This window comes from Camelina sativa, chromosome 2 (genome assembly GCF_000633955.1).
Source record: "Camelina sativa cultivar DH55 chromosome 2, Cs, whole genome shotgun sequence".
NCBI classification, from domain to species: Eukaryota; Viridiplantae; Streptophyta; class Magnoliopsida; order Brassicales; family Brassicaceae; genus Camelina; species Camelina sativa.
Genome location: NC_025686.1, coordinates 8073537 through 8085126, shown reverse-complemented (window position 1 = coordinate 8085126; position 11590 = coordinate 8073537). Strand labels below are relative to the sequence as shown.

The 11590-nt window shown below is 32.7% G+C and overlaps 2 protein-coding genes across 3 annotated transcripts in view; one reads left to right on the top strand and one right to left on the bottom strand.

Moving 5' to 3' along the window:
* Nucleotides 3790–6590, top strand: LOC104720022 (pumilio homolog 11-like). Its single transcript, XM_010437999.1, has 5 exons — nucleotides 3790–4892; nucleotides 5372–5534; nucleotides 5632–5795; nucleotides 6160–6409; nucleotides 6486–6590. The coding sequence occupies exons 1-5, from the start codon at nucleotides 3790–3792 to the stop codon at nucleotides 6588–6590; spliced, it is 1785 nt and encodes a 594-aa protein (XP_010436301.1).
* LOC104720007 (MDIS1-interacting receptor like kinase 2) overlaps nucleotides 9721–11590 on the bottom strand; it is a 4833-nt gene continuing 2963 nt past the window's right edge. The window contains exons 2-3 of one of the 2 annotated variants that reach the window (XM_019234348.1): nucleotides 10846–11179; nucleotides 9721–10195 (exon numbers count right to left, since the gene is read on the bottom strand). In XM_019234348.1, the coding sequence (XP_019089893.1) occupies nucleotides 9906–10195; nucleotides 10846–11179 (624 nt within the window). In that variant the 3' untranslated portion in view covers nucleotides 9721–9905. Of the gene's footprint in view, nucleotides 10196–10845; nucleotides 11578–11590 lie in introns of both variants that reach the window. The other variant, XM_010437985.2, reaches the window with a different exon arrangement.

Below are 11590 nucleotides of genomic sequence, written 5' to 3'. Positions count from 1 at the left end.
TCCCAGTGATTTCTGAGGTAATTGGGTGAGATTGGGACGGATTCGGGATGGTTTGGAATCGGGATTCGTCGTTCGTGTTCGCGCAGTTCGCGTCTGCAGGTATGACATCGATTGACACTCAAGGAGCACCGGTCGACACCGTTTGGTGGAGCATCGGTCGACACCCTACTGGCATCGGTCGACACCTTTGGTTCAGCATCGGTCGACACTTTCTTGTGGCATCGGTCGACACTAGTCTCAACCGAGACTTGTTTTCCTGGTTTGCTGTATTGCTTGTGTTTGTTTGCTTGCTTGACTTGAGGGTCTCATATGCTTGTGTGTATAACCCAGTAGATGGGAGGACGGCCTCACTAAGTATTTATGATAATACTTACGCATCTCAATTGTTGTTTGTGGTGTGCAGGTAAAGGAAAAGTGTGATCGTGGAATCAAAGGCGATGAGGAGGAGGATGTTCTAGAGGCTTGATTGATTGTGGTCTAGCTGATGTTAGGTTGCTAGATTAAGTCATTGGAACATTGTAGGATGTTAGCTTTTGGTTATTTCTTTGTTTGGATTATGATGTTATTGGATTATTTATGTTGGAATATTATTGGAATTGTTTTATTTGGTTATCCGCTGTTATTGATTGTTGTTAGGATGTTAGTGGGTATGGGACCACTAGTAAATGAGGTATAAAAAAAAAAACCGGAAGGGTTGTTTCAATGGTATTTTTGAATTACATAAAATTTATAAGTTTTCATGTTATGAATTTCAGAATAAATTATGAACATAATCAGTTATGTTTTGATTTGAAATGATACCATCATTTTATGCATTGCCTTATATCTACCTACTATTTTCCTCAATTTTCATTTTTGTTTATATTACTTCTCATTTTTGACTTATTATCTTGAAACACTTGCGAATTTATGATCATTAATTTGATTTCAATTCCTTCTCTCTCTTAAAAGCTCAAACATTCTATAAAGTTTGGTTTTCTAAAAACAACTTATTACCATACAAACGCATCCTCTTTCAGACTATTGTGAAAACTACAACATTTACATTCTATTTTATCCTAGATTCAATCTCCAACAAACAACAAAACACCGGTAAAAATAGTATTGTTGTTCAGATCATCCGTTTTTGGGAAGTTCCTAACTTTAGAAGACATATTATCTTACTAAGCTTTGAGTATTTTTTCCAAAAATGTCAATTATTTTTACGTTGTTCATCTTTTGATGCAATCATTTTAAAACAATTAGAAAATAAAATAAATAATTATAGGTGTATTTGATTTTAAAAGAATTTTAATATATAATGATTCTGGGTGTCAGATTCTCATAGTAAGAGTTAGAAAGAAACCTTACTATATTATATTATCTAATAATAAAGTAAAGTCTTTTTTTGAGCAAGCTCCAAAATATTGTCATTTGATGCTGTCTTCTTTCACAAGTGTCATTTTGTTTCTTTAAATTTTTAGTATAACAAATTTATTCAATTGAATTTAAATAATAAATTTTCTCTTAACAAATAATTTGATTATTAAATAGTTTAAGGATATAAGATTATAATATATATATATATATTTGGTTGTATAGGATAATGTCAAGTAATAATTGGCTGTTTTATTTTCACACTATAATATAAATAATTCACATGATCTTGATATTACATTATTTCATTTCATTTTTAATCCATTTAAAATAAAATAAATTATATTTTAATATATAATTTCTAAATAACTAAATGAGAATTGAATATATTTTTTGTGATAAAGGGATAATTGTATATATTTTTGTTTAAAGAGAGAAGTGAATATATATTAAAATTCATGATTTGATTAGCTAAGATGCCCTTTCATAGATCTATATTTATAATATATAACTCTTGAATATATATTTAAAAATAGACAATTTTAGTTATTAATTCACAATAATGTATTTTTATAAACCGACACATTTTTTATTAACTTTTCTCTTCCATCTCATCAATCCCATATTTTGTACTAACTCTCATGTTTGTAACTTTCATAATATTTATAGTAATGTAATGAATGATTAATAATAACATTTAGAAATATTACATATATAAGAAAATGTATTAATATGTAATGATTGCATATCTATAACTCTCACATAGTTTATCTGACTCCTATAACAATGAAATTTCCCTCTGTTTTAATTTAGTTATCGTTTTAGATTTTCAATGAAAATGTTTGGTGAATATTCCAGTTTTATCCGTTCTGTTTTAATGTTCTGACCAATGAAATATTTATAAAATATATTAATAAAACAGACAATTTAATAAAATTTTTTTATTTGTGTGAGAAAACCTTTAACGACAAGTAAAAAACCGGAGGAAGTATAAATTACATTAAACTAATAGATAGAAATTGATATAAAAAATAGTGTGTTTATTATCCAATTAAATAATAAATTTTCCATATGCTCTTAACTACAATTTTTCTTATAAATAAAAGATACATATTTTACTAACCCTCATATCTCAAATCTCAAATAATATTTTTATTTACTTAATATTTTCTTAACTAAAAATCTCCAAAATCATAAAAATAATATCCAATATCAAATGAAACTAAATCCGTGCGTAGCACTGAATGACTATTAATATATATATATATATATATATATGTGTGTATATAGTGTATCTCCTTTATTATATGCATGGTATTATTGTTATCATTTTAGTTATATTTCTCTCACACGTTGATACAAAGTACTAGTAACTTTATTCTGCTATGCCATTGTACCTTGTTTTCTCCCGAGATAGTATAAGAATTTTAGGTTTAAGAGTTTTGAATTTACTATGGTTGCTTGTCTCCGGTATTTGGCAAGCCGTGGTGACACTTGTTTGATTGGCATTTGGCGAGACCACTTGTCTCACTCAAACTTGAAATCTTTTAGTTATAAATACTGATCCAATAATCTTAGTTTTATAAATTTTAATTTTTTGGATTACCTTTAACACGACTTGTTCATGTTGTTGTTAAATTTGAAAGCTGAAAATTATATTATCCCCTCAAATGATAATAAATATTTATAATTATGTCATATATATAGTAAAATTAATTATGCAAAATAGAGTATATCTCTCAACTTTGAGTCGTTCCAAGTCTAAAGTAACTATACAATTACCTATGTAAACCTAATTTAAGCTGAATAAAATGACACCAAAAATCATATTGAGTCATTAAATAGTAACCTTTTGTTACAATTTTTTTGCCTCTGGAGTAAACAACAAATGGCACTGGATTCTAATTCTTAAGCTGACCAGAAAAAAAAATAAAAAAGAAGAAACAAACTTCTACGAAAATAGGAATATATTTTTGAAAATAATAAATTTCGTCTTTGTCTCACTCTCTCTCTCTCTCTCCAACTTTTTTGTAATTTCTTGTTTCTGCAGGAGGTAGGAACAGTGGTACAATAGGAGGAAGCAGCCGTCTCTGTAGTCTGTAGTCATTAGACGACAAATAGAGTCTGTCTCCGTACGTACAAAGAGAGCCACGCTTCCCTCTCCTCCCCATTCCCTGCACCTGACCTGACCTGACCTTTCTCTATAACAATCCCCAAATTCCCAAAATCTCTTGAGAAATTTTTCTTGTAAAACCCCAAAAATCACTTTCTTCTTCTTCTCCTTCTCCTTCTTCTTCTCTCTCTCTCTCTCTCTCTCTCTCTCTTGTTACTTTTTCGTTTTGTCCCTTCTGCTCTGTTCTTCCTTTTTCTCAGAAATCATAAAGGTTTCAACTTTTTCTTTTTTTCATGTTTGAAGAGACGAAGAACAAGTTCATGGATTTTGGGTTTTTTCCTAGTGATTTGAGACAACGAGGTTCGTATTCTGATCTGGGTTTTGGTGGGTTTCCTCTACCGTCTTCTGTTTCTAATGGGTTTCACTTTTCCGGCCACCGTACAGCTCCTCCTCCGATCACAAACCCTTTTCTAAACCTCAACACTATGGCTTCAATGGCGGCGGATACTGATCTGGGTTTGTGTCAAAGCCTCCGTAAGCTTAGTATCTCCGATGAAAGGAGCAGTTTTTTAACTCCGGTGTTGAACCAATCTGGTTTTCACGGTTCCAGAAGCAGCTTCCATGGGTGTTCTAAGCTTGACCTGGGTCCTGAGGGTTTAGTACAGAGCTTTCATCATGGTGAAGCTTCTTCTATGCGTGGTTATGGTGATTTACACAGGCTGGACCAAGATCTGATGAGAGCTCGTCGTGAAGGTTTTGTGCAGAGCTTTCATGGCGAATCTTCTATGAGTCGTCGTTATGTTGGTGTTGATGATGATCACAGACTCAGATTGCTTGGTTTACAAGAAGCTGGTAACCCTAACCCTAGCTTTAACCATCCGAGAGGGTTTACAGAGAACATGTCTCTTCGTAACAGAGATTACATGTTCGAGCATTTCAATCAACAAATCCGACGAGACGTTTCTCTGATTCCACAAAAGTCTCGACTAGATTTTCAAGAAAACGATGTGTTGGACCCATTGATGTACAGTGGAAACAGGACTGTTCCACCATTTTCAGCCATGGGAGGTTCTAGGGAGCTTGAAGGTCTGAAGAACAACACGTCTTTCGAGGAAGAATTACTGGATCTGCCACTAACCCTTGCTTCCATGGTTGATATCTACGGCTCTGTGTACTTAATGGCAAAGGATCAATTGGGTTGTCGATGCTTACAGAAGCTAATCGAAGAAAGAAGATTTCTTGATGTAATGATTATATTCGAGCAAGTGATTAATCATGTCACTGAGCTTGGAATGGATCAGTTTGGTAATTATTTCGTTCAGAAGCTTCTTCAAGTCTGTGATGAAGAACAAAGAACTCAAATCCTCATTAGGTTGACTTCAAAACCTGGACTTCTTGTCAAGATCTCCATCAACAACTATGGGTAAAGCTTCCTTACCCTTTTAACTGATGAGTAGAACACTTTGGAATATCATAGCATTGTGCATTTAATGTTTCAAAATATTGTTTTTATAATGACCTGAAAAAGTAAGAACTAGACACGTTTAGCAATTTTTTCTCAAAAGCAGAACTATTAAGGAGAGAGATGAAGTTTTTTGTTGCATATTTATGGGATTATGGATGAGATCTTTCTTTGTTCGAGAAAGAAGAAAACTAAGCTATTTTAGGAAAGAAAGAAAAAATCAGATCTTTGAGAAATTTGTCAGCTGCGTTCATAGAGAAAAAGGTGAATTGTTTTGACTGATTTAGACAAAACTTAGACCTTTGAAAAAAACATTTCAACTTCATGTGGTTAAACCTTTGACTTAACTTGATGGATCAAGTTTTTGGAAATCTTTGGTTTTGCTATATTGTGATTAAAGATGAAGGCTTTTTTGATTTGATGTTTTCAAAATGGGGCAGGACACGGGTGGTGCAGAAGCTGATTGAGACGGTGAGTACAAAGGAGCAAATCAGTCTGCTTAAGTCAGCTCTTAAACCGGGATTTCTCTCTCTGGTTAGAGAATTAAATGGAAACCATGTGATATTAAGTTGCCTGAGGTTCCTTGACCCTAATGATAAAAAGGTTTGGACATAAACTCTTCTTTATTTAACTCATCTTGTTGGAAATGTTCTTATGTCTTGGTGATATGTAAGTGATAATAATATATACTCTTGTACAGTTCATTTTAGAGGCTGCTACCAAGTTCTGCACAGAGATTGCGACTCATCGCCATGGATGCTGTGTGCTTCAACGCTGCATTTCATACTCGGTTGGGGAGCAACATGAGAAGCTTGTTGGTGAAATATCCAGAAACGCTCTTCGCCTTGCTCAAGACCCTTACGGGTAACAGTACTTATATATGTAGTTCTGCTAGAAGAATTCAATACTGTTATCATATTATGGTTAACCTACAGGTTCGTCTAAAGAACAAATGATAGGCGTTGAGTGTTCAATAAATTAACTTAAATATTATAGATATATATGTTACGTTACATAAATTGTTACTAAAATACTTAAATGGAAACGGGCTGGATATTGCTAGCTAGAACTTGCATTATTATTGTGAATGATGATCATATCTTCAACTTTGGATCTTCCTTTCATGTGTTGAAATTTGATGGCAGGAACAATGCATTATTATGGTGAATGATGCTCAAATCTTTAACTTTGGAGCTTTATAATATTGTTATGTGAAATTTGATGGCAGGAACTATGTGGTGCAATACATAATAGAGAAGAACGTTGGAGGAGTGAATGTAATGTTCCAGTTGAGGGGGAATTACGTGAGATTAGCTACACAGAAGTTTGGTAGCCATGTGGTGGAGAAATGCCTCAGGTATTATCCGGATAGCAGATCCCAGATCGTGCATGAACTCGTCTCTGTTCCAAACTTCGCACAACTTGTTCAAGACCCTTATGCGAATTACGTTATCCAGGCAGCTCTATTCAAAACCAAGGTCAGTTAACTCTTGTGATCACATTTGATGATTCGGACTCGAACAGATTAGTAACCGAACTGATTGGATTGAACAGGGCTTTGTTCGAGCGAGCTTGGTGGAGAAGTTACGAAGATGTGAAAACCTTAAGATGAGTCCATATTGCAAGAGGATATTCTCCAAGAACCTCTGGAAAAAGTGACTTTCAGATGTAACCCCTCACGCAAGAAACCAGATGTTGTTGTTGTTGTTGTTCTCATAGTAGGATTTGACTTGACTGTTTGATCTTTAATTACTAAAAGAAGAGCTCTTTTGTGGTCTCTATCTTTGAACCTTACAAGACGAAGAGCTCCTTTTGTTGTCTCTGGCGTTTGTTTGGTGTTTTAATTTCTTGATGTTGTTTGTTTTTGTAGTCTTGAAACTGTGACCAGACGAGTGATATGTTCTTTACTGGTATAATTTGTTGGTCTTCTGAGTTAAAAATCAAAATTGATTTTAATTTCAATATTTTTTCTTCTTTTAAAATAATTGCCGTTCCGGATTAGACATACATTTCTATTTATGTGAGCACTAAAGCATGAAACTTTATGGCCTAATCCATATGGTTATGAATTTATGATATACCCAAAAAGAAATCCACTAAAGTTCTCTGTCGTTACAAGCTACTACGATCCAAAACTTGTTCATCAAATAACAATACCTCTTCTCTCCTTACTATACCCGTCTGGCACTCTGAATCTTGTCTCCCTGCGTTTCCTTTTATGTCAAAACACAGAGCAACAATATTGTTCTACCTAAGGCAAGCACGTGAGGTCTGCGTGCTGATTCCCACGACTGTAGACTGGGCTGTTCAGTGGGCTTTATCTTTTGACCTTTCTATTAATAAAAATACAACTATTCATTCATACAAAACGTTTTAAGAACAGAGGTTCCATTGTTGTCAATAACATATGAAGAAGCTTAGTCGGTACAGCCAGACATGGTTTATAGCATTCTTTTTTTTTTTATAAAAAAGAAAGTACTATTTTATTTTTAGGTGATGAATGCGGCCGATGTTTATTTTTTATGGTTGTTGGTTTTAAGTGATTTTGGTTTTTAGATTTTGGCTTTTTTTTCATTTTAAACATATTTAAGTTTTAAAACAATTTTGAATGGTGAATTGTATTTCTAGTTCTTTTCTTTACAAACGAAAAAGAGAAGAAAATGATTAGTGAGTTTTTAATACTGAATCTTGAATATAGTGATTTTAGTTTTTATTAACAATTGCAAAGAAAAGCTAAAAACTGGTTTTTCTAACTTTTAGGAAATTTATTAATTCTAAAAGCTTAATGAGAAAAATGGTTTTTAGAAAACAAAATCCAAAAGCTATAGTAGAATCCACCATTATTGTAGCCCTAAAACTTTAACTCAATCACATGTGATATCTTACTGCACTTCCATAAAACCACACGGTAGCTAGTAGCTACTATGACGATCAGTCGATCAACCATCTTAATAACATTAAAAGAGAAGTACAAAACTGAATATGTCCAAAATGTTGGTTTTATTTACTTCAATTGCCACTCAATTAAGCATAATAGAGATAATTAATTGAAATTGACAAGGGTATAATTGAGTTATCGAAAATTCATTAAAAGATCCAATACTCTACTATTATAGGATCCTTAATTGTGAAAGCCAAACTATTTTTATTTTGGTTACGTCTCTATTTGTTCGGCTGACTTTATTTATCCCAACACAAAATATAATATATCTTAGATTTAATCTTATGAATTATCATATAAGTAAGATGGTCATAAGTCATAACATGTAACCGATGTAGGAAATTTTTTTTGGTTGTAGCTAGATCATATTTAATTATTTTACCTTTTAAATTCTAAATTAAACCATATTTAAAGAGTAGCTTTAAAATTAAATTACAATTATTATGACACACAAATTAAATTACAAGTATTATTGGTATATAACAAGTATTATGATTCAATCTTAAACTAAAAATATTAAAAGTGTTGAAATAAAGTAAAAATATACATAATCAAAAATTGTAAACGGATCATGTATTGTTTTTTAAACATGTCGTTTATTTTAAATCTAGATCTTATGTTTAACCGGATTTAGAACAAAATATCTGTTTATTTTTAAACTGGTCATGTAATTTGTGCTTTTTTTTGCAAAGAGCAGTAGAATTTTACATAATTAATAAATTTAATTGTTTATCACTTATCACTTGAAAATATAGTATCCTTACTTTTCAATTATAATAGTTGTCACAATTAAGAACATTAATGACATCAAATATATTAAAAACAAAACATATGATCATCTTTTATTTCTTTGTCCAAAAAAAAAATGATCATCTTTAATTTCTAAAAATATAGTATACATTGAAATAATAAATTATGTTATAAACCGAAAGTGTTATATCGCGTTGTATCACATCTTAATCAGTATCCACATTTAAACCTATCAATTTAACCAAAGTATGTTGGATTGATGCGACTATGAGTCAAAATAGTTCAATCAAAACACATACATTTTGATTTTCTACGTGTCAAAAACACATATATACTAACAGGTAGGATGATTTTCTACGGATTAACAATTTTTAAACATGTTGAAGGATGGGTCTATAGCATGATGGATTTGAACTATTAAACCAACACTAAAACTATTAACTTATTTCAAATATCATATAATTATAAACATATGTTGGAATTAATTAAGTTACAAATTATATCATGCATTGCAAAATATACCAACACATCAAAAAAAAATATATATTGTATTACTTTGACTAACATTTAAAATTTTTAAATATAAGAAAATAATAAAATTTATTTATAATACAAAATAAAATATTCCACGGTGTACCGCGGGTTCGAACCTAGTATATATGGATTTGATTAGCCACATCTAGTCTTAAGATGTTTTATGATTGTAAAATGAAAATAGAGTATTTAATGATAATTTTTATAAAGATTGAGTAAACAATTAAAGAAAAATAAGCAAAACATAAGCTAAATATAAACAAAACATAAGTGAATCGTCAACCCTCTTGTGCTGACGATTAGAAAACTTATGAGTATGTTTAGGGTTAATGGGGTACTAAATTCAATAGTGAAACTAGCAGATTTGATTATTGGGTTTGGTCTTATCTTAAACCATATCAGACGAGACCAAACTGCTTAAAGCAAAAAAACTTAACCGAATGGTTTGTGTGCATGAATCATGATTAAGTTGATTGGTATGTTTAAAATACCCACACCCTTAAACTAACAAATTCAAATTCAAACAAAGAATAAGGACATCTCTTTGTTTTGTATAATTTCACATAAAAACATACTAATCAGACTATTATAATAATTCATCTCTACCGAAAGAGAGAAGTAATCACATAAAAACTAACATTCCACAAAACAAAATATATTGACACATAATCATGGAAACACAAACTAATAACGTATTACTTATATATAAACTATATGTTTGGTAAAAGAAGTTAGAGAAGGGACAAGTTCTAAGAAAAAGCAGTGGAGATAGAGAGCATTGTTGGACGAGAATGTGGATCAGACTGTAAGCACAAAAGTGCAACTTTCAAAATCTCTAGGATCTCGTCTTTGATCTCTGCTGTCGGATCTTGTAGCCGGTGGTCGGAAATTTGTTTCAATGATAGAGTCGTGTCCGGAGGGGAAGATGACAAAGTTGAAACTAGATCTCCCGGATGCTCTCCTTTGATCACTTCTAGTGTTAGCACCCCAAAGCTATATACATCACATTTCTCGGTCACTTTCATTGCGTATGCTAGTTCTGTCACATCCAATTTCACAAACATATTAGATACTATGAATTTGTATATGCTGAATCCAAAACAGGATTTTTAAGCATAGACTCAAATCAAACCAAAAAGAGTAACCAAACAAAATCAGTTAGTATTTGAGAAAAAGAAACCAAAGTAAATTTTATTTCGTAACCAAATTTGTAAATGATTTATGTTACAAAATTTAGATGGTCTAATGTTAGATATCTAACTAATGTGTTCTTTTTGTTTTTGTAAAATTTTCATATATTAAAAAGCTGAACCAAATCAAAACTAAAACAAAAATTTCACCTCTAGAAATTTCATAAACGGATAAACCCTAAACAGACCAAACTACAAAATCTTCGTTTTTATTTGGTTATAAACTTATTCAGTTATTTGCAAATCCTAACTGTTTACTTTAATTTGCAATATTTTTGCATTTTTTCTTGGTTACACCTAAACCAAATTCAACCCATAAGCATAAGTTTCTCGAACCGAAACAAATAATTTTGGATTTTAAAATTTTTACATGGTTTAAACTTTAAACCAAATAAACCAAAAATGTCCACTCTAATAATCTAACGGGTGATTTCGACCCGACCCGAACCTACCCGGGTAAAATCCAGATCCAATTTAATTAACGGGTCAAAAAATGTACCTGGAGCAACGTAGCCGTAGGTACCAGCAACGGCGGACCAATTCGAAGAATCCGGCTTAAGAAGCTTCGCCGTACCGAAATCAGAGATCTTCGCTTCGTAATCATCACCGAGAAGTATGTTCCCACTGGTAATATCACGGTGAACAATCGCCGGAGACCGATCATGATGCATATACGACAACGCATGAGCCACACCTTTCACTACATTGATCCTCTTTCCCCAATCTAGCTTCTTCGCTTCGTCATCGCTCCCCAAAACCTTCCTCAAGCTCCCTCTCTCCATGTACTCGTAAACCAGGAAAGTGTTGCGGCGGTGCGAGCAGAATCCGAAGAGTTTCACGACGTTCCGGTGACGTATCTCGGTTAGTGCTCTGATTTCGTTTAGGAACTCTTGTTTTACCGATGGATTTGAGATGGATGAGTCTGTTTCTTCGTTTAGCTTCTTCACCGCCATGATTGCGTTTGGTAGCTTCGCTTTGTAGACTTTGCCGTGTCCCCCGGTTCCGATTAGGTGTTTTGGATCGAACTCTCCTGTTGCTTTGATGATCTCTTGGTATCTGACTTTGCCGTCGAAGCTGAAGATTGATAGTGTCTCGCCTCCTGATTCTGAATCTGTGTGTTCTTCGATTTGTTTGTTTCGTATACGGAAACAGATGAAGACTCCGGCGCAGACGGAGAGGATGATGATTGCTCCGATGATTGGAACTAGTATGTAGATGATTAGGTTTCGATCTTTGTTTGATTT